Source organism: Phyllopteryx taeniolatus, chromosome 5 (genome assembly GCF_024500385.1).
Source record: "Phyllopteryx taeniolatus isolate TA_2022b chromosome 5, UOR_Ptae_1.2, whole genome shotgun sequence".
NCBI classification, from domain to species: Eukaryota; Metazoa; Chordata; class Actinopteri; order Syngnathiformes; family Syngnathidae; genus Phyllopteryx; species Phyllopteryx taeniolatus.
This window is the reverse complement of record NC_084506.1, coordinates 28,396,836-28,419,817: the sequence shown is the minus strand read 5'-3', so window position 1 is coordinate 28,419,817 and position 22,982 is coordinate 28,396,836. Positions and strand designations below refer to the sequence as shown.

The following is a 22,982-nucleotide window of genomic DNA, read 5'->3' as shown; positions in this document are numbered from 1 at the left end:
TTGACATTCTGTTTATCATTGTGATAATTAGCTGCTTAGGGTGAGGATTACAAGAGAAATTCCTTTTGTTATGATACAGTGTTCTAAACCACAAACCAAAAGATCGTTCAAATGATGCCTCTGATACTGTCAAGTATCAGATTAAGTAGCTAGCTACGACATGTCTACACTGAAAATACATCTTCCCTGTGGGTAGGCCACAGAGCCCCTCATCAGCCTTCAGTGCGTGCAAATCATGCAAAGAAAGAAGAGCGGGTAGGTAAAACTTTTAAAAGGTAAAATTTGTATGCCAGCGTGTGGACCGGGACTTCAGGCTAGTGTGTCCACTTTAGAGTGCGTCATCACAACATGGAAAAGCCCCGCGACGACCCGATGGGATATATTCCAGCCAGTAGAGGCTTTCAGTGGATATAGTTTCATAGCTTAAACATGTAGGCATGGCGAGGCTAGACGAATTATCATCATTTTTCCAGGTAGTATTTGATTGAGTTGATCGGGGCATGGTTTCGGCACATTCAACGGACACGCATACAGCGTCTGAGAGCACGGACAAGGGCTTGATTTTTCACGATTTTTAAGCCTCATATACTTGCCAACTTTTTTAATCATTCAAATTTGGCAGAGTTATTAACGACACTTCTCTGTGGTGTGTAAAATTTAGAAAACCTTTATTTTAACTTTGCAAGAACTTTAACAATTTTATTCATCAACAAAACAAGCAAGACGTGTGGTAAAATTCTGAGGGTTGTAGTTGGTAGTGCAAGTAAACCATCAAGGGCACTGCGCAAATTAACAGCAGGAGGAGGTTTAGCAAACACTGAAACATGCCTGTAAAATGAGACCATCTCAAGGAAATGTTGATAGGAAATAAACGGGCAGCAAAGGTGTGTGAGGAGCTTTGCATTAATGAGCCTTCCTCTTCTTGGTGCGGAACCGCCTCTGCCTTTGCTTGTAGAGATGACGAAAGTTGATAAAAAGTCCTGGAAAATGGGATCAAAGAGACTATTAAATTCAGACTGCAGTTTAGAGATGTTCCATGTTTCAAAATGCACGCTTACCCAGAAACATGAGAGCGAGGTACACATGCAGGATGTAAGAGAAGCTCACAGATGCGCCGATGGCCTTCGGCAAAGGAATGCTGAACAGGTTGGTTTCGTCAAAGATGGGAATGGACTGTATCACAGCAGCAGCTGTGTGGGAGTCACACTTGTGTTTGTCTTATGTCTTTTGCCTTATCAACTTTCAGATTGGTGAATGCAAACATACCCTCAGCTATAACACCTAACGGGTAAAGGGGTATCCAGAGAGAGTATCGCAGCCATGTCAAGATTTTCCACTCTGTGTTGAAGCATCCCACCATGTAGAATGGATACCTGCATCAAAGCCTCATTGGTACTTACATTGGGTCGACATTGTTTATGCGGCTGATGTATTAGCAGAAATACATTCACTGGCACAACATTGGCTATACCACCTGCAAAATGTAAAACCATCCAATAAAACTACAAAAATAGTAGCATCCCTTGTGTGATCTATTTGTTTTGGCTTGTCATAGACTTGTGCCTCGGGCACTGTCACGTGACTTTCACTAATACAATTTAGCCACTAAAGATATTTGGGGTTATATCACCAATCAAACCAATGTAGGCAGTCACATGATCGCACACAAAATGTCTCCGTGGCCCCACACTGAAGCAAAGTTTTCAAAGTTACTAATCTATGTGTAGCACGTCAGGAACAATGGCAAACGATGGCATGTGACTCGCAGTCAGAAGAGACGCAATCATATATATGAAGACGAGATAGGCCGGTACGCTGTAGCAGTCCAGCTACCCAACGTGCCAGGCTGCTACGTGGCGGCCATGGTGGGAAGGTCGACATTCCCATTAAAGGCATTGCATGGACATTGAAATTAAGTCGTAACTTCCTCAATCCTCAACCGATGTTAATGAGGTTTACTTTTCTGTCACTGCCAAAGCAAGTGCTATCAATTCAGAACATTCTGGGGGGGGAAACCCCAAAAATATTTGTACCTGTGAGAGGTTACTCCCAGATGCCTTGTCATAATTTTAGCACAAAGTACTGGCATGCTTGGTCTTTTAGTTTTCTTGCCGTCCACAAACATGGAATGAGCTGACGACTTTGACGTCAGCGTCGCTGTAGGCACACAGCTCAAAAGGGCCATGTCGTATCTACCTACCTATCTCTATCTACCTGTCGAAAAGTGGGGAGTGTGGTGATTCTCACATCCTACTGCTAATAATAGTAAATTAGTTTTATCAGTTTATCAGAGTTTTATAACTCAGAAGTTACTCACCAGTTAGTCAGTACTTAAGTAATTTTTTGGAGAACTACGTTTTACTTGAGTCATTTTATTCCAAAGTAACAGTACTTGAGTATAATGTTTGGCTATAGGTCAAACACTGTAGAAAATGGATGGATGGTTAAATTAAAAAAACTCAAAAGCTCTTGAATTGACTACAGATGTGTATGCTTACCTAATCAAATGTACAGTGGTACGTAAAAAATAACCACGTGAAAGTAGTGAGTGTCAAGAAAATGGCCTACCTAAATATTTCAATGGCGCTCCAGAGATAGAAAACAAAGAAGACCACCGGTTTATTCTGCATTTCTTCCAAGCAACCGAAAATGACAAAGAGGATGACATTCCTTCCTAGCACCTATTACGAGAGCAAGGATTATATTGAAATGAGTGTTCTATTTACCTTCAAATGTCTCTCATTGTCACACAGACCTGTATACCTGTATAAGAGTCGGGATCACGCCTGTCCGGACCACACCAAAAGCAGCATTGAGAACCTCGACGGCTGCCAAGATCTGGCAGAAGAACATAACGCCGGATATGGTATGAAATGTGTCGTAGAAGGAATCTGAAATGTAATGAGCACAGCGTTACTGTGGCCATCATGCAAGGGAAAAAGCGCCCACACACACACACCTCACCTTGACCAAATGTGAGGAGGCGAATAGTCATGTTGACAAAAATCCATGAAAAGCCAAGAAACTGCACCAAGTTATATGTAAACAAAAATCCTGTTTTCAGACTGATGAATCCTGAAACACAAAAAGCAGCAGTGAGTATTTGGAATGGTGAAACTTCCATCCATCCAATGTTTACTTTATGTCCTTATTAGGGTCACAAGAGAGCTGGAGCCTATCCTAGCTGACTTTGGCCAAGAGGCTGGGTAACCCCTGGACTGGTCGCCAGCCAATCGCAGATGGTGAAACTTGCCTCTCGATATGATTGACACCACTCACCTTCCTCATCATGCTGGAAAGTCTTCCGCCTGTTTCTTCTCTCCTCCTTTGTAAAGTATGAGGCAGTTTATTCACAACAGCTCATCGTCAGTTTGTCTTTTTCTGTCGTCACAAAGTACAGTGGTACATTGACTCGGTGACTATGTGTGAGCATCTGGTCCTTGTGGGTGTTCTCATTTTATTAGGGGTGGGACTTCAACGCATTAATCGTGGTTAATTGATTACAAACAAATTAATTGGTTAAAAAAATACCACATTTTAATACCATTTTGCCAGTGCACGGCTGCGTAAGGGCTGGACGCCAATTCATTCATGTAAACCCCTAAATTCATTTGAAACAGTGCTGTCTATATCGAGATGTGATGTCTGGCTGTTTATACCCCGAGGTGGGAGTAAAGCCAAAGGCATGGAGTTCAATGCCCCGACGACGTTGTGTTGGAAAAGAAACGGAAAGACGACTTAGTCACGTCGGTGTGATATGTCCTTTCCTATGTTCGAAAGGAAGCACCTTTTTTTTTATCTCTTTCTGACCGTGTGATGCATTCCACAAAGGTTAAGGAAAAGTGGTATAAAGGTTAAAATACTGTCGCCGGGTTAGAAGATTTGACTTCCCGGAAAATCCCTATGTCACGTGATAAAAAACGAAGGCGCTGATTGGCCGAAGACGAGATCTGTGTATCGCCGATCGATTGCTATTCCTTACAGTTCCCGGATGTCTGTCACAGCTAATTTGAAACTGAATTAATCGAACTGAATCTGAAATGATCAAACTGAATGTGAAAATATAGTCTGAATTTTCATTGTGGAGAAAAAATTCTTACATTCACTTTCAAGTTTATTGGACTTCAGTTAATACAAATTCAAATTATGTTCGTAAATGCAAATTCAATTCCTGGTGGCACATATTTCAGCCCATACAGCAGCCTCTGGGTCCACCGCTGTGTGCAATGGAGCAGGTGACGTCATAATCGTGCGACACAACGACTCAATAATGAAAGTCGTTGCCAACACTGTTAATTATCGACTAGACGTTGCAGCCCTAATTTAAACCATTTTGCTTTTACTGAAACAAATATTGTTACACCATTAAAATGTGATTAATCGAGATTAATTAATTACAAAGCCTCTATTTATTTATTTATTATTAAATCGGGTGCCACTCCTACATTATATATTTGTGTGTTTGACTGTTTGTCCTAGTCAATAAACACCGGAGAGTGCATCGTTGAATTTTTTCCCCCACTTCATTCAAGTAAATTGTGCCGTATCTGTAGCCGGCTTGGAGCTCTAATTTTGGCTTGCCACACAAAGCAAAAAAAATTAAAATGTGACTAAGCGGACTGCTTGTAACTTGAAAAACAAGTAAGTTGGGACACAAGTAAGTCAAGATACCACTGTACCAGCTCAGCAGCTCATTGCTCACCTTTTCCCGGATCTCCATCTCAGCATCTGACTCGTCGAGCCAGCGATCGAAGTCGGGAGCCAAGAAGAGCGGCTTGCGCTCCTGTTTGGTCAACCTTTCCCACCAGCCTCGCTGCTCTTTCCTCACGCTGATGTTCACTTGCCGCTGAGTGGACTTGTGAGCCACCTGCATACATCCACCAAAGTGATTTTAGGAGTAGGAAACACAGACATGAACTTGAAGTGAGTATCACACATACCTGTGTTTTTACAGGTAAAAAAAACTCCAAGCTGAACTTGTACAAGTTTTGACCTTTAGCACCGTGGCCTAGAGCTACACGCACAAAATATGACATTTTAAATATGTTCCAAAAACAGGCTTTGTAAACAAGCAATATGAACTTGAACACCACAGAAACCCACAAATAGATGTCACCTTGAAAGTGAAGGACGTTTTCATGCACTTGCACATCAATATTCTGCGGGGAGAAAAAACAAGTGTCACACTGTATGTCAGTGAGCTTTTAAAATGTTGCACAATAATTACTGCGACAATTATGCCATTGTATTTTTAGATTACCACAAAAAAAAAAAAAAAAAAATACATTACAATCACACTTACACATTGGTTATCTTAACTCATTCACTGCCAGCCTTCCCAGTTAACATGGATATTTGACTTCTAAATCCATCAATGGCAGTGAATGTGTTAATCAGCTCTGCTAATTATACCTTTACAAATTTAAAAAATAGATACCTCACTGACTGTGCCCAGATAGATCAATGTATTGATTTTACGCCCATTCATACTAAGACGAAAGCAACTTGACCCATGGGCCTGTGAGCGTTAGGGATCATCGACTCATTACTAATGTAGCAACTAAGTTTATCCCTGACGCTACGAAACGAATGACAGCAATGAGCTCACCTCAGCGTCAGTCAGCTCCACCCGAAGATATATTGCCTCGTGGCGTTGAGCCCAGTAAACCTGAGGCGTCAATGCCATTGCGGATTTATGAGTAGATTTATATCAGTCAAGTAGTTTTAAACAAGAAACATAAGACAGACGATATCTCGGTCCCTTATGCTAGCTGTCAAGCAAGCAGCCAGAACATTCCACTCACGGGCGCGCTCCAGCGCTGTGAGCGAAGCGACGTGCGCGGGCTCGTCAGAGTGACGCTACATCATCCGCTACTCTGACTGGCTGTCTGTATTCCTCCACTCCGATTGGGTGTTACGTTTATTTGCGGAAGTGAAGACGGTTGGAAAGAATCAATAGAAGTAGCAACCAATCCCTAAGGTAGAACGATTGTTTCACTTGCGGCAGTAAGCAAAGATGCAGACGGATGATGATGATGATGATGATGATGATTCTCATCATTCTCATTCTCATTCTCCAAACGACTTGGTGAAGACTTCCGGGAGTTTTTGCGTGCTCGTTGGAGTGACTGGGAGCGTTGCTGCCCTGAAACTTCCTCTTTTGGTCTCTGAACTTCTTCAACTCCCAGGGGTGAGTGCGTTTTTTAACTCGTAAAGTCCTTGCTTTGTCATTAACAGTCACAAGAGCTCACTAACCACAAGGTGGGGATATACTGAAGCTTATACTATGTAGTGGTCTTATGGAATTTTTGCTACAGTACTGTGTACTGCGTTAACTAATTGGATCTAATCAGCATAGTGGCAGAAACCAAAGTTACCTATAAAAGAACGAGACTCTCAATGGGCTGTCACTGGTAATCTACACACACAAAAAATCAATTAAAAAAGGTTATCGCTACTGTCTAGATTACTGTCTCTGTTTTTATTTATTGAACCTTTATTAATCTAGGTAAGGCTATCGATAACAGGTTCTCATTTGCAATGCCGACCTGTCTGCAGGAAGCAGAGTAAAACAAATAAAAGCAAATGCATATACAACAAACTGTACAATGTGCTATAGTTACAGTGTGGTAGTTATAATTTCAGTGTTGTCTGTTGAGAACTAAAAGTCAGAGACCAATATTAGGACTTTTTTATAGCTCAAGTTCAAAAGCACTTTAATGTAGACTTTACACCGATCAGATCGGCTTAATCGGTATCGGCCGATAATTAGCATTTTAAGTTAATTTGTAGCCTTGTCGCACGTCTTTTGACGTAGTACTGTAAATATCTGACAACCAATATAGATATTTTTTAAAAAACATGTCGGCGGTGTGGGACAGACATATGAGACATAGAACACGTAATGCGTGGATCAGACTACAAGACAAATTTGGTCTTTCACGATTGCACTATTTCAGACTACTGCAATAAAATCTTGTATTCCGATACCACCGCATCCTGTCTTTTACAATCACGGACGGGGCTTTATCTTGTGAACTCAAACGCGACTGGATACACTTGTTACCATGGCGACGACATCACAACGCGTGTATTATAAGAACAAAATGGGGGGAAACTCAGTATACAGTACACAAGTATATACTGGAAATGAACACATCATTTAAATAGACACATTGCTCCATCTTGTGATCGGATCTGTGATCGGTTTATCTTTTTTTTTTTAACTTGCTGATCGGTGATCGGCCCCAAAAATCCTGATCGTGTAAAGCCTACTTTAATGTACTGTATTCTTTGTTTTTTTTTACAGGTGGATGTAAGAGTGGTCACCACTGAACATGCACAGCACTTCTATAACCCCGAAGAGGTTTCAGTAAAGGTTTATAGTGACAAAGATGAGTGGGAGGTAAAGTTTTACTATTAGATGGAAGCTCTTCTGAGATTCGTGGTTCAAATCGTTGCTCAGGTCTTTCTACGTGGAGTTTGCATGTTCTCCTCGTGATTGGATGGCCTTTCTCAGAGTACTTCCTCCCAAATGCCAAAATCAAACGTGCATGTTAGATTAATTGAAGGCTCTAAATTGCCCGTAGTTGTGAATGAGAGTGTGGATGGTTGTTTGTCTGTATGTGTGCTGCAACTGACTAGTGACCAGTCCAAGATGTAAATCACATCCCCACCTCTCTCCTACAGTCAGTTGGGATAGGCTGCAGTACTTTTGAGCCACTAATGAAGACAAGCGCAATAGAGAGTGGATGCCTAGAGGTGTGTTATACCAGGTTTAGATTTCTGCATTTGTGTTTTATTATTGAACCAAATGAGTTCAAATGTGAAATGCAAGGCATACCCACATCCACCTGGTCATGGTGACTGCATATGTAACAATAATTATTTCATAGAAACCAAGCTGTCTGCTTGGATCTGACATTAAGCTTGACAAAAGTGTCTGGTGAACTTCGATGTGGATCCAAACTCAGGCAGGCAAGGACCCATGTTCAGGCCAGTTGGAGAATGGATCTCGTTCCATCCGCTGGATCACCACCTTCACTAAAACGTTTGAGCTTAAGTAGTACTAAGGTAAAAAAAAAAATAATAATAATAATAATTTTTTTTAAAACTATCAAAGCTCCTTTGAATGATTCTCGAGGCTCCACACAAATTCAGGAATCTGGCAAAGTTAAGTTCACAAAGTTCTATTCTCACACAGCGATAAAAACCCGAGCAATTCCTGCAGGAAAGGAGCTACTCAGGCTAGGCACACAGATGCCCCATGAGGTTGACCCCTTTTTGTTTTTCCATTTCCTTTTGTTTGCTTGAGTGGATAATTTTATAATTGACATAACTTGGACTAGTGTGACTGATTCTGTATTAAAATCCTCTTCTCAATACGGCTTGTACCGTTAGGGGTTGCCAGAGCGTGTCATCCTTTTCCATGTAAGCCTATCTCCTGCGTCCTCCTCTCAAACAACAACTGCCCTCATGTCTTCCCTCACTACATCCATCAACCTTCTCTTTGGTCTTCCTCGCGCTCTCTTGCCCGGGAGCTCCATCCTCATCATCCTTGGGCCAATATACTCACTGTCTCTCCTCTGGACGTTACCAAACCATCGAAGTCTGCTCTCTCTAACTTTGTATCCAAAACATCTAACCTTGGTTGTACCTCTGAGCTCATTTCTAATTTTCTATATTCACATATACAGATATATATATGTATTATAGAAAAATGAGATTTGAACAAGGGTGTGTGTGTAGACACACTTCCACTGTAAGTACATGTATATGGATTCAAACCAAAAGAGACACCACAACTTCCATATACAATATTTTAGTTGTCGCCTTCTCTGCGAGTCATGTCTATTCTGTTATTCCAGATGTGGAGTGAGAGATCTGACCCAGTGCTACACATTGAGCTCAGGCGCTGGGCAGACCTGCTCATCATCGCCCCCCTAGATGCAAACACGCTTGGAAAGATTGCTAATGGCATTTGTGACAACCTGCTGGTGAGAACACTGAATGTTCAAACTGGTTTGTTATATGAAATGAATTTCAGATGCATTAGCAACTTTATGGATTTCTCATTGGCAGACGTGTGTGGTGAGAGCCTGGGATACTAGTCGCCCCCTCCTCTTCTGCCCTGCGATGAACACTTCTATGTGGCAGCATCCCATCACAGCCCAGCAAGTACACAGGCTGAAAGAGTTTGGCTATGTGGAAATCCCCTGCATTGCAAAGAAGCTGGTGTGTGGAGACAAAGGTGTGTGTACGTTATGTACTACAAAAACTAAAGAAATTAAAGTTGACATATAATTGAAAATATAATTTTTCCCGTTCTGTTCAGCTGCTTGTATTCTTCTTTTATGACAGAAAAGTTAAGCTGTGATACAGGAGAGTTTGATATTCTCCCTTTGTAGTTTTTGTTGTTGTATTGAGTTAAATATGTATTGGAAATACAGTCAGACAAAATGAGGTTCAAGAGGGGACAGAGCAAAAAGAAAAACCACAGCATTTTAACAACAATTACTTGGATTTAAAGGTTGGATTTTATCTACAGGGTGGGCCAAAAGGACTCATGACTCACACTCATATTTCTAAAATGATTATTTTAGTTCTTATTTTCTTTTCTTATGCTTAACAGCTTATTTAATTTAAAAAATGAAATGATTATTTTAGTTAGTATTTTATTTTCTTATGCTTAACATCTTATTTAAGTTAAACAAATATATTAGCTGTGACACGTTGGCTAAGCCTGAAGAAAAATGTTCAGTGTGTGAGATTGAACATATGAGAGGCAATATGAATATTTACTTTGCACGTGGATTTACAGTGTGCACCCCTAAATTTTCTAATGGTACCCCTAAAATTTTAAGTTAGGGGCCACTCTGCTCCAGGTAAAAAAAATAAAAAAATAAAAATAAAAAGTTAGTCTCGAGCCCTGTTAGAGGTTATGCAGTATACTTGTTTGTTTTTTTCGCACCAATACTCAGGCTAGAACGGTCCTATCTAGTCTATGTGCATGGACTAATGATAACCAGGAAGTTCCTGTTGCAATCAATTCATTGGCCTGAGAATGCAATGATCTGGATGAATGAGAATAATTACAGATATTTTTTTTAAGCATACATGAACATTCATGACCTCAAATAATCTTCCAAAAAGTCATGCACGCACAAACAAAGGCAAATGGATGCAAATATGCACAGAGGCGACTGGCAAAGTTAGATTGTAAAAAGTTGAATAATGATAAGAGATTATTCTGTCCAGGTGTTACAACTTGTAACTGTTGAATTTGTTACAGGCAAAGGCGCCATGGCGGAGGTGTCGACTATCATCACCGTTATCAAGCAGTACCTTCAGCAAACCAGTGAGCCATCTCCACAAACATGAACAGCAGAGCAGGCAACACTTTCACTGACTTGTATCGTTTCACCGAAGCAAGACGTCTTTGTTTGTTACTTCCTCTTTTTACTCACTGGTGGTGTTGTTTTTTTCTTAGTTTTTTTTTTACACGCTGCCTGGCCAAAGCAATGCCAGAATACAGCCATCCATCCATTTTCTGTACCACTTATCCTCACAAGGGTTGCACGTGAGCTGGAGCCAATCCCAGCTGACTTTGGGTGAGGGGCGGTGTACACCTTGAACTGGTCGCTAGCCAATCACAGGGCACATATTAACTAACAATCGTTCACGCTCACATTCAGACCTACGGAGCAGAGAATCGTGAGGAGAACATGCCAACTCCACAGACAATTGCCGAATAAAGCCCAATGAAGTTATTTTTCCTCATAGATTCAATGTCATTCAAAAGAAATTTGACAGTTTAAGTTAAGATGAAAGTCACTGATGGTGTCGTGGAACACTCGCCTGACTTTGGTGTGGGCAGTGTGGGTTCAATTCCCACTCAGTGACGGTGTGAATGTGAGTGCCAATGGTTGTCCGTGTCTATATGTGCCCTCCGATTGACTGGCGACCAGTTCAGGGTGTAGTTCGCCTTTCGCCCGAAGTCACCTGGAATAGGCTCCAGCGCCCCACGACCCTGAGCATGATAAGTCTGTTGAAAATGGATGGATGGAAGTTAAGACAACATTATTATTGGAACCTGAGAATTGGAACCTTTATCTGCTATCAGTTGGGGCGTAACTCAGTCCTTACCTCCCTAAACGACCTAACGCGCCCACTTGTCAGCACACAGAGTTGCATTGTTGATTTCTGTACATGGGAGTAGCAATTGTGCCGGATAACTGCTGATGCAAACAAAGACTCTCAAATTCTTATATAGTGGAGGAGGGGCAACTCATGCAGACTAGCCGCCTACCACTCAAGCTGTTGACTCTCAGAAATGTATCTAATTTTGATGCGGCTTTGGATCTGCCAGACCTCTTTCCGTCAGTTTCCCCCCATTTTCTGAGCGCCTTTTGATGCAGAAACAGACTGTACTCACTGTCATCTTGACTTTCTTTGGAATTTCTCTGTAGAAAGACTGCCGCTTATGTGTTTTGATGGTCTGTCTGTCTTGTCTCCCTTTCATTTTCAATGAACCTTTTCTTGTATTGTTTATAGCAACACTACACTACTGTTCCAATAGTGGCTGTGAATATTCTCATTCATTCAGGTCATGCGTGCCTCTATTTTAGGGAATTCTTTCTACACTAACATGCGGGCTACAGCTGTCCGATCTAGCCTTGGTGTATGAACTGATGAAACCTGCTCAGATGACAACTGAAACATCTTCTAAGACAAACAGAACCGTGCATCCAATCCATCCATTTTCTGAGCCGCTTCTCCTCACTAGGGTCGCGGGCATGCTGGAGCTATCCCAGCTATCACCGGGCAGGAGGCGGGGTACACCCTGAACTGGTTGCCAGCCAATCGCAGGGCACATACAAACAAACAACCATTCGCACTCACATTCACACCTACGGGCAATTTAGAGTTGTCAATTAACCTACCATGCATGTTTTTGGGATGTGGGAAGAAACCGGAGTGCCCGGAGAAAACCCATGCAGGCGCGGGGAGAAGATGCAAACTCCACACAGGCGGGGCCGGGGATTGAACCCCAGTCCTCAGAACAGTGAGGCAAACGCTCTAACCTGTTGGCCACCGTGCCGCCCAGAACCGTGCAATTGCTATTTAATGCTCTTCAAATTTTCAAATAATTCTTACTAGGGAATTGTACCACAGTGTTCCAAAACTACTGTTATGCAGACAGAGGGTGTTGTAAGTAGACAAGTTGGCACACTTGTAGGAATTGGTAACACCAACTTTCAAGGCTTAATCAGCATCCATTGCTGCAGAACAGCTTTGAGTTATTAACCCATGTCTTGTTAACTTAAAAAGCCTTTTGTATAATTCTGAAATTCACATTATTTTTCCGTTTTGGTTAACCTTGCCTGTTTGTTTAACCCCTGGCAGTTTACCACTGACCTTTATACAATTTCAAGCTATTCATTTGACTTGAACTGCTCGACTTTCAAAACAAAACTTGAGAAATTGGGATGTTCTAAAACGTTTGACCAGTAATTACATCAGCTCCACAGCCAATCGCTTATCTCTGAACGTGACTATGTACAGCCTGTGTTATAAACTTGTTTAACACTTGGCTCCTCACTATAACTATTGATCAGTGTATGTTCTGTGCAATTATAATATTTGCCATTGGTTGTTTATAGATTGCATGCTGTGATATAAATGATTCGGTTCCTGTCATGCACACGTTCTTATTTCATTTGGTGGCAGAAAGTCAACACAAAGAATTTGCTTCAGACAGACCGCATGCAGTTCAAGACAATTAATGACAACAGGGTCATTATTTCACTCCCCGCATATCTGGAGCTAGTTCCCAAACTCTGCAGCTGAAGGCTGTGGTTCATTTCCAAGAATTAATTAGTTTACTACGCTTTTATTGACTTAAAAGAAGGTTCTGTACAGCATGAGTGAAATGATAACGAGTGTCTTTAGGCTTTTTTTTTTTTTTGTCTGTGGAAGTAAAACATGCTTATTTTACTCAAAAATGGCTCGTCATGCAATAATATGCATCATCTCGACTTTATTTATAGAACACTAACATCAAGTGCACCTAATAATAGTTAATAAACAAATAATATCAATTTATTTGTTTATTAGATAAGATAAATATTTTCTGATTAAAATAGACACACAGATCTCCTTTTTACGTTGGGATACAGGAATTCCAAAGTTTTATTCCCTCTTGTTGCACAGTCGACATGTTGGGTGAAGTTGTTTGTCAATGAGAGAAAGGAACATGATTGGAGCAGCCACTGTGCGGTATGAGAGTGCCCGGATGTTGATATTATAATCTTGCAATTACAGCGTGCGTGACATTACTCATGTTTGATGCAAGCTGAAGTTTGAATGTAAGCAAACTGTAGTTTTCCAAAAGCCCTAGTTCGTCCGTTGTGGATTAACAATGGTTCAAATCCCCTCTCCCGTTTTAATCCTCTCCACTTCTTTTCAGCCCCGGTCGGCTCTCGTCCCTCTGCGTACCGTTTCTCCTTCGGGATGCATTTCTCGCCGAGTGGACCGCAGCCGACTCCATGTTGGGGCGAAACTCCCTGCAGTTGTAGCATCGTAGACAAACGGTGTTCTCGGCTCAAAAAATATCACAGCTAAAACGTTGTAATAGTGCACACGGTTTAGCATGACGCAAAAACAATTAAGGTTGCAAAGTGTTAAGTACAGTAATGCCACCCATCGCAGGGGTTACGTTCCAGAACACCCCTGCAAAAGGTGAATTCCGCGTTATAGAAACACTGTACCCTATTTACACCCTCGGCATGTTTCCAGCATTTACGGAATTTAATTTTTTTAAAGGTCTTTAAAACAATACAAACACGCTTAAACAAACCGTATAAGGGGAGAGAGCAAAAGCAGTCAAATATTGTACAAACAGTATAAAAAAAGTAGTCACTACTGTAATAATACTTGGCAAAAAAATCTGCAATATAGCAGAACCATGAAGCGTAAACTGTGTTATAGTGGGGATACTGTAAAAGAGAAAGTTAACTAAGCTGTTATAAACACCTGACGATTCAAGGGTGCACGCAACAATACATTCCGATATTCTCCACTAAAGAATGTCACAGCTAAAACATTGTATTGTTCAAAATGGGTTAGCATGAGGAAAAAACACTAACTGATTAAAATAAGAGGATGGAAAAGTACAAATAAACGAGAAAGCATCTACAGCGTCTGTGTCTGCTGACTCGCAGACGCCTCTTTCATCTATTTTTGACATTAAATGTTTGTGTTTATCCAGCCATCTACTTCAACATTTTATTGTCTTAGGGCAGACGCCTTTGAGGCTACATTTATGTGATACAAATGAGTTGAAACGGAAAATTTAATAGAATGTAGTCACTGCACAGTCGCTCACATCAAATCGTCAGCTGACATTTCCTGGACTGGCACACTATTTAATGTAGACAGATGGATCTTTTCACAAATGTAGTCACAAAAGAATGAATTTCGTCGTTCAGATGAATTTAGGTGAAAGGACAAGCCCCCCCTCCCCCCCTTTTTTTTTTTAAACAGTTTTAAGTATCATAGGTGAAAAGTGATGGAACCTATTCCAGTTCTCCTCCCGGGATCGTAATGAAAACAAGCCACCTCGAAATATAGTGACAGCTGCAAGTAAAAAAAGAGTTGAAATATAAATATTGAAAGCTGAGGTGGGTGAGCTTTTATGCTCAAGGGCCACATTTAAATTTAAAAATGGACAGATGGTCCAGTTCATTAGTAGAAAGATGGGGAGGAAAAGTAAAAATTTGCAAAACTTTCTTTTTTTTAATTTCCTTTATAGTTAATTTAGTAAATAATTAACCACTTATTTAATCAAATTAATGAATTGTGATAAAATTGTTTATTTTACATACAGTGGGTATGTATTCAGTATTCAGACCCCCTTAAATTTTTCACTCTGTTACATTGCAGCCATTTGTTAAAATTATTTAAGTTCATTTTTTTCCCTCATTAATGTACACACAGCACCCCATATTGACAGAAAAAAATATAATTTTGCAGATTTATTAAAGAAGAAAAACTGAAATATCACACAGCCATAGGTATTCAGACCCTTTGCTCAGTATTTAGTAGAAGCACCCTTTTGAGCTAATACAGCCATGGGTCTTTTGGGGGTTTTCACACCTGGATTTGGGGATCCTCTGCCATTCCTCCTTGCAGATCCTCTCCAGTTCTGTCAGGTTGGATGGTGAACGTTGGTGGACAGCCATTTTCAGGTCTCTCCAGAAATGCTCAATTGGGTTTAAGTCAGGGCTCTGGCTGGACCATTCAAGAACAGTCACGGAGTTGTTCTCAAGCCACTCCTTCGTTATTTTAGATGTGTGCTTAGGGTCATTGTCTTGTTGGAAGGTGAACCTTCGGCCCAGTCTGAGGTCCTGAACACTCCGGAGAAGATTTTCGTCCAGGATATCCCTGTACTTGGCCGCATTCATCTTTCCTTCGATTGCAACCACTTGTCCTGTCCCTGCAGCTGAAAAACACCCCCCACAGCATGATGCTGCCACCACCATGTTTCACCGTTGGGACTGTATTGGACAGGTGATGAGCAGTGCCTGGTTTTCGCCACACATACCGCTTAGAATTAAGGCCAAAATGTTCTGTCTTCGCCTCATCAGACCATCCATCCATCCATTTTCTGTACCGCTTTATCCTCACAAGGGTCGCGGGCGTGCTGGAGCCTATCCCAGCTGTCTTTGTGTGAGAGGCGGGGAACACCCTGAACTGGTTGCCAGCCAATCGCAGGGCACATATAAACAAACAACCATTCGCGCATACATTTACACTTAAGGGCAATTTAGTCTTCAATCAACCTACACTCATCTGACCAGATAATCTTATTTCTCACCATCTTGTAGTCCTTAGTGCTTTTTAGCAAACTCCATGCGGCCTTTCATGTGTCTTGCACTGAGGAGAGGCTTCCGTCGGGCCACTTCACCATAAAGCCCCGACTGGTGGAGGGCTGCAGTGATGGTTGACTTTCTAGAACTTTCTCCCATCTCCCGACTGCATCTCTGGAGCTCAGCCACAGTGATCTTTGGGTTCTTCTTTACCTCTCTCACCAAGGCTCTTCTCCCCCGATTGCTCAGTTTGGCCGGACGGCCAGCTCTAGGAAGGGTTCTGGTCGTCCCAAACGTCTTCCATTTCAGGATTATGGAGGCTACTGCGCTCTTAGGAACCTTAAGTGCAGCAGAAATATTTTTCTAACCTTGGCCAGATCTGTGCCTTGCCACAATTCTGTCTCTGAGCTCATCAGGCAGTTCCTCTGACCTGATTCCTTTGACCTGATTCTCATTTGCTCTGACATGGACTGTGAGCTCTAAGGTCTTATATAGACAGGTGTGTCGCTTTCCTAATCAAGTCCAATCAGTATAATCAAACACATCTCGACTCCAATGAAGGTGCAGAACCATCTCAAGGATTATCAGAAGAAATGGACAGCACCCGAGTTAAATATATGAGTGTCACAGCAAAGGGTCTGAATACTTAAGGCTGTGTGATATTTCAGTTTTGGCTTTTATTCATTTGCTTTCTGAAATGTAAACGTGTTTCACAATTTGTTATATTGTTTTGCACTTCCAACCCACTGTAAAAAAAAACACTGAAATAACACTACAAATCTAATGGTGACATGGAACTTTGTTTTAAAATCTGTCCAAAAACGTTCTCATTAGTACGCTCATAACAGTCAATTGGGGCTCTGGGAAATAGACACAAGGATGACCACCATCAGTGTACCGCACATGATGAGTCCAAAAGTAGTATGCCTGAGAAGAGAAACATAGAAATAGTGATGGGTGGGCACTGCTATCGGGCCGATACCGGCCTTATTTCAAGGTATCAGGTACTCCTGAAGGCTGCCGACACCAACCACTGTCACTTAAGGCAAAACAAATCTGACATTGATTAAGTCCTCCTCATCAAGAGTTGGCGCTACAACGCTGCGGTTTGACACTGTGGCAACTCGTGTGCGTCAGAAAGAGTCTTTTTATTGTATTTTATTGATTTATTTATTTTTTACACAATTATCTGTCATTGTGTTAATTTAAATTCTATGTATCAAAAGTACTAGTGTGGTATCGGAATTTGGTATTGTATATTTTATCCTTGTTTTTTTATTAATTTTATGCCTTTTGGATTAAAGCTAGAGTTTACATGGGCAAAAAGAGGGGGAAAATTTGTGGCGTCGTCACTGGGTGGTCGGGAGAGGATGTTTTGGGCTGTCCATTCTTCAAGGAGAGCTTGAGGTAAGTTCACGTACTTTTAATACCGTTAGCAAGCAGGCAACATAACACTATGTAGCTAGCTAGTGGTCGCACTAACGTTTGTATGTAAACAATATGCTGGCGTTCTGTCGATTCATGCGCTAAAGTTTCGGTAAACATTGGTTTGTGCGTGTTAACAAATGTCGACAATGGCGAGCTAGGACGCGATGCACCATTTCAAGACGCAAAGCTATTGGTCGACGTCAAGGTGCGCTGTCGGAGGGTTGTCGTTCACACTACACATAAGATCTCTAAAAAAAAATAATAATAACATGCGCGACTTTTCATTTTGGCATCGTAGGACCAAATCGTTGATTGTGCGTTCTGTCTTTCCCGACAAAATGTCGGGCCCAATCTGGGAAATTGCCCACAATAGCAAATCAGGTAGATTCTGGGGCAAAAATCCTGTAGTCTGATCCAGGCAGATGGAAACTCTTAATGAGACACTAATAGAAAAAGATGAATGACCCCAGGTACAATAATTGTTGTGTTTCTTGGCCAGTTAATTAATGTCTGACACCATTACAAGTTAATGACTAATAAATGACTACATCTTGGACATAATTGGAAACATCTGGACACACAAAATATTAGGTTTGCTCAGTAAAATCTAATTACCTAGTTATTTTGGGACACAATTAAAGACCAGGCCCGCCCAGAATATTAGATTATCTTGGTTCTGAGCAATCAGAGAAGAGGGTTATGTCCAGGAGATGATACAAAAGCAAGTGCTTTGCTCAGTTGAGACCAGTGCCTTGTTGAATGGACCAATTGCTCTCTGATTTGTTCTATTTTAAATAAATCCATCTGTGACCAGCTCAGCTCTTCTGTCTCCAGCTTCATTTTTGGGCTCTTTGAATCTTAGTCTTTTTTTTTGTTTCCTGAAACTTGGAATATTTTCATGTGAAGCGACTTTGCCTGAATCTGGCACCAAAGGAACCCTGCTGACATCCATCCAAGAGGTCGGACAGCGGCAGTGTCGGGCGCTGAGGAACGGGCCGGGACCGCCTTGCCTACTGTCCCATCCGGGGTGCCTTTTAACCCGACGTGGCAATTATTAACACGCCAGTATCGGCACCTGTGAGTACTCAAGAGTGACTACTCATACTGTGATCGGCCAGAAATAAAAAGTGGTATTGCACATCACTACACAGATCATCCTTCTGCAATTTAAAATGAAATGATCTTTGTGAAGGAGCACGTTATTCATGTATCCTACATTCACAGGGCACAGCATGAGATCACCAGGAATTCGCAGAACCAAATGAGGACCTTTGTGGATACGGCCTTTCTGAATTAAACCATATAATAATCACCCCATCACATTACATATCCGGTCAAGGCCCATTCACTGCAGGGGATACCTTTCTTGGTGAAAATCTGTGCTACAGACTAAAGGGAAACCATCCATCCATCCATTTTCTACTGCTTATCCGAGGTCGGGTCACGGGTGCAGTAGCTTTAGCAGGGACGACCAGACTTCCCTCTCCCCAGCCACTTCATTCAGCTCTTCCGGGGGGATCCCGAGGCGTTCCCAGACCATATAAAAAAAAAAAAGACGTGCTTTGAGGATACTGTTGATAGACACCTTGATAGAAAATATTGTGATGTCTTTTCATTCATGTTGTTTGCTTTTGTTTTTGTCCGTGTCAGTATTTGTGTACGATCAGGTTGTGTGTGTGTGTGTGGGGGGGTGTGTGTGTGCGCGCGCGCGTGTGTGTGTGTTGTATGTTGTCTGATGCAACTCCAACACTCTCTGGGCTCATATGTTCTTGTGGGGATTATGCAGCATGGTTTCATCAGACTTGATATCCTGAGAGAGCACCTGCTCTTCTTTAGTGCGTCACAGAAGTCTTTCTACTGATACCATACGCAGCGGAAATAGTTGTTCTAAAGCACCTGCATATTATATGCCCGTTGTAGTGAATTTTTAAAAGTTAAATAGGCCCGTTTGAGTATTTTATATTTCTCTCTTAAGGACTTGCTGACATTCGCACAATCTAATGAGATCCAATAGAAGAACGTCATTTTGAATTTGTTGTGGTTTGCAGTGGTGTTTAAGATCGCTGCATCATACAGAGAGGGGCATAAATGCAAGTAATTAAAAATAAATACCGTTAATGCCACTGTCTTTGTAAGCCCACATTATTTAAGAATCCTGCATATGCTTATTATGGAACAATATGTACACAGAGGGAAATGATAACCTGTGGAGACGAGTTTAGGGCGTGCAGTACTTTTCAATGCAAAAGAAAATCAAATGTCCTCATGCTGTTTAATGATTCACTCCCATCAATGGGAAAAGTGGGGAATAGTTCAAAGTGTTTCAGGAAATTCGATCCTTTTCTGAGAGATCTTTGTCCTCGGCTATGAGGCTGCAGGGCTCAATTTAAAAAAAATAATTGTGTTGGAAGTGCATGTCACACTGTCAGCCTCATGATGCCTTGTGTTGCTTGGCCTCAAGCTCTATTGCCATGGTAACGGGAAGTGCAGGGCTGCACCAATGGGAAAAGCCCGTTGTCTTCTTGTCAGTCGAAGCCCCCCTCGACGAGCGTCTTTTCACCTGTGAGGCCGCAGGGACTGATGGAAGCCAGGGACGTGTCTAGACCAAACTGTGGCAGTCCTTCGGGGACTCATAAATGAAAGTCCAACTCGCAGATGATAGCGAGCTGGTATGATGCAATTTCTGCTCCGTGTGAACTCATTCGGAGGGTAAATAAACATGAGTGGTAGACTGTATTTATGGTTTGCAATTCAAATGCTGGATATTCATTTTTTTTATACACAATAATTAGTGTGGCAAGGAAACAAAGCTTGTCCTAGCGGTAAGCACGTCTGCCATACAGTTCTCAGTTTCTGGGTTTGAATCTAGGCCTTTCTGTGTGACATTGAATATTCTCCCCATGATGGAGTGGGTTGTCTACTCTTGAGCTGTCCTTTTATAAGCGAAAAGAAAATGACCTCAATATGCTTGCTAATGGTGCTAATCTAAGATTCAAGACTTTAGCTTTGTTTTATTTTTCCTGAAGCAAACATTCAACGATCGGTATGTGAACAACAGAATGAGGAGCACAAGTACAACTACATTGGATTATGTTTCCGTGCTTTGTGTCCTGACGCTCCACTGACCAAAAGACTTCTGTCGAGTTCTATGTGACATCGCCTTAAAAGAGGTTTGCTAATAAAGCTTTGTGACATGCATGTGCTGTGTACTGTCGCTTAGTTTCCATGTAGCTTGGTTTCGTTCTTACAGTATGTAGGAGGCTTCTGCTTGCTTAGTGTATGTTGTCGCATGTGCCTGCTCAGTGATTGCTTGGTTTCCCCAATATAGACATCAGTCACGACTTGTACAGCATACACCAGATTGTTTTACTGGGTAAGGTGTGTCCGGTCTTTAGGGTGTACCAGCCTTTGTCTTAGGCCGGGCGTTACCAGTTTTGAAGTGTACTGGAATGTTGGGTTAGTTTCTCAACATACGAAATGACAATATTGTTGCGTCTGTCATTCTTTTCTTTCTCATCCATCTTACTCAAAAGCCGCCTTTACAAACAACCCACCGTGGTGCAGCGAGTCCTCACTGAAGTGGCCACTAGTGGTCAACAAGAGTTATGCAAATAACGCAGAGTGACGAAGCTACAACAATGATTATGGTAATGTCACAACAGATGTGCAAAATAGGCAGCATTTCACTATGGAATTTTAAGTCAACTGTTTTAAGAAGTTCATGGAAAGAGGGAAGAAGCTATTGGAATGTCCGTTGGTTTCATTGTGCATTGTTCGATAGGTGGTAACCAGGATGTGGAGGGGCCAAGAGAATTTTGTCTGCCCTTGTCGTAGTTCTTGCAGCATGGAAGTCCTCAAGAGTGGGTAGCGGGGTACCGATGATCCTCTCGGCAGTCCTGACGGTCCTTTGCAGTCAGACTTTGTCCTTCTTTGTAGCACCACCAAACCAGACTGTGATGGATGAACACAGGACTGATTCAAATACCGCTGTATGGAAATGCCTCAACAGCTCTTCAGCAGCCACAGGAAGTACATCCTCTGCTGGGCCTTTTTGAGGATGGAGTTGATGTTTGTCTCCCACTTCAGGTCCTGAGACACTGTAATTCCCGGGATCTTGAAGGTCTCGACAGTTGACACAGGGGGTAGTTGTGGAGAAGGATGTTTAGTGAAGTCCAAGCATGGAGGCCTTTTCCGCTGGTTGGTCTATTGCTGTTAGCACTCTGAAATCACTCATCCAAAAACCTCTCCTACTGGATGCGTCGTCTGACGTCACAGCTCCTGAGTTGAACATTTTAACTTGAGGTGTGACACGGCGTTCCGTCCCCGTGACCTTGCAGCACATACACAATGAATGGGTTCATCAACGGCGTGCTGTGCCCTGCTATGTGCAGTGTGAAATGGGATTACATGTATGACAAATTGTGCTATGGCTAATTCATTGTATCTACTAATGTCATGAGAGACAAACTTCTCCATTTAGTATAACTGTTGATTTCTGTGACGTTACACCAATGTGTGATGATAAGTGTCTGGTGATTCATCATGCATCTGTGGCCTGACACTTTCTGCTGAGGGGCCTGTTTTTATCGAGTCAGAGTTTAATCAGTTTGATACAAACTTTGGAGTTCTACAGCAAGGTCTGGTTGTAATGGAATTTCCATTTCTTGTCTTATTTTCTAAAATGTTAAGCACAAGAGGTTATAGTAATTTACATCACAGGCATGATACATTTATGAAATCAAACAATAGTGTAAAAGATAAAGATTTGTGAAAATGTGCCTTTACAAAATGTACACATCAAAGAACTGACAAATGTATTGATGTAACAATATGTTTATGGTTGTAGTTGTACAACCCCAATTCCAATGAAGTTGGGACGTTGTGTTAAACAGAATACAATGATTTGCAAATCATGTTCGACCTATATTTAATTGAATACACTACAAAGACAAGATATTTAATGTTCAAACTGATAAACATTGTTTTTAGAAAATAATTATTAACTTGGAATTTTATGGCTGCAACACGTTCCAAAAAACCTGGGACCGGGTCATGTTTACCACTGTGTTACATCACTTTTTCTTTTAACAACATTCAATAAATGTTTGGGAACTGAGGACACTAATTGTTGAAGCTTTGTAGGTGGAATTCTTTCCCATTCTCGCTTGATGTACAGCTTCAGCTGTTCAACATTCCGGGATCTCCGTTGTCGTATTTTACGCTTCGTAATGTGCCACACATTTTCAATGGGAGACAGGTCTGGACTGCAGGCAGGCCAGTCTAGTTCCCGCACTCTTTTACTACGAAGCCACGCTGATGTAACACATGCAGAATGTGGTTTGGCATTGTCTTGCTGAAATAAGCAGGGGCGTCCATGAAAAAGACGTTGCTTGGATGGCAGCATAGGTTTCTCCAAAACCTGTATGTACCTTTCAGCATTAATGGTGCCTTCACAGATGTGTAAGTTACCCATGCCATTGGCACTAACACAGCCCCATACCATCGCAGATGCTGGCTTTTGAACTTTGCGTCCATAACAGTCCAGATGGTTATTTTCCTCTTTGGCCCGGAGGACACGACGTCCACAATTTCCCAAAACAATTTGAAATGTGGACTTGTCGGACCACAGAACACTTTTCCACTTTGCATCAGTCCTTCTTAGATGAGCTCGGGCCCAGAGAAGCC

The 22,982-nt window shown here is 41.8% G+C and overlaps 2 protein-coding genes across 4 annotated transcripts; one reads left to right on the top strand and one right to left on the bottom strand.

Annotated features, from left to right (window-relative positions):
* Nucleotides 1-651: 651 nt before the first annotated feature.
* hacd3 (3-hydroxyacyl-CoA dehydratase 3) lies at nucleotides 652-5,843 on the bottom strand. Of its 2 annotated transcripts, XM_061774517.1 has the most exons (11): nucleotides 5,609-5,843; nucleotides 5,117-5,159; nucleotides 4,941-5,014; nucleotides 4,703-4,867; nucleotides 3,280-3,325; nucleotides 2,965-3,075; nucleotides 2,764-2,891; nucleotides 2,569-2,681; nucleotides 1,267-1,373; nucleotides 1,059-1,190; nucleotides 652-980 (listed from the first exon to the last, which is right to left on the bottom strand). In XM_061774517.1, exons 1-11 carry the CDS (start codon nucleotides 5,684-5,686, stop codon nucleotides 904-906), a joined length of 1,074 nt encoding a protein of 357 aa, XP_061630501.1. In that variant the 5' UTR covers nucleotides 5,687-5,843; the 3' UTR covers nucleotides 652-903. The 2 variants fall into 2 exon arrangements, with proteins under 2 accessions (XP_061630501.1, XP_061630502.1); XM_061774518.1 differs by lacking the exon at nucleotides 4,941-5,014 and having other exon boundaries at nucleotides 5,609-5,842.
* A 72-nt stretch (nucleotides 5,844-5,915) lies between these two features.
* ppcdc (phosphopantothenoylcysteine decarboxylase) lies at nucleotides 5,916-18,115 on the top strand. 2 transcript variants are annotated; one of them, XM_061774520.1, is made up of 6 exons: nucleotides 5,916-5,980; nucleotides 6,095-6,190; nucleotides 7,310-7,405; nucleotides 8,868-8,996; nucleotides 9,082-9,250; nucleotides 10,292-18,115. In XM_061774520.1, the coding sequence occupies exons 4-6, from the start codon at nucleotides 8,868-8,870 to the stop codon at nucleotides 10,378-10,380; spliced, it is 387 nt and encodes a 128-aa protein (XP_061630504.1). In that variant the 5' UTR covers nucleotides 5,916-5,980; nucleotides 6,095-6,190; nucleotides 7,310-7,405; the 3' UTR covers nucleotides 10,381-18,115. The 2 variants fall into 2 exon arrangements, with proteins under 2 accessions (XP_061630504.1, XP_061630503.1); XM_061774519.1 differs by having other exon boundaries at nucleotides 5,929-6,190.
* Nucleotides 18,116-22,982: the final 4,867 nt, after the last annotated feature.

Excerpts from the sequence above, each read along its gene's own strand:
- hacd3 (XM_061774517.1), bottom strand. The coding sequence starts at position 5,686 with ATGGCATTGACGCCTCAGGTTTACTGGGCTCAACGCCACGAGGCAATA. Across the intron at positions 5,015-5,116 it reads AAACGTCCTTCACTTTCAAG|CTCTAGGCCACGGTGCTAAA; the intron begins GTGACATCTATT and ends TTGTGCGTGTAG. Across the intron at positions 3,076-3,279 it reads TTTCCAGCATGATGAGGAAG|GATTCATCAGTCTGAAAACA; the intron begins GTGAGTGGTGTC and ends TTTGTGTTTCAG.
- ppcdc (XM_061774519.1), top strand. The coding sequence starts at position 6,017 with ATGCAGACGGATGATGATGATGATGATGATGATGATTCTCATCATTCT. Across the intron at positions 6,191-7,309 it reads AACTTCTTCAACTCCCAGGG|GTGGATGTAAGAGTGGTCAC; the intron begins GTGAGTGCGTTT and ends TTTTTTTTACAG. Across the intron at positions 8,997-9,081 it reads GCATTTGTGACAACCTGCTG|ACGTGTGTGGTGAGAGCCTG; the intron begins GTGAGAACACTG and ends TCTCATTGGCAG.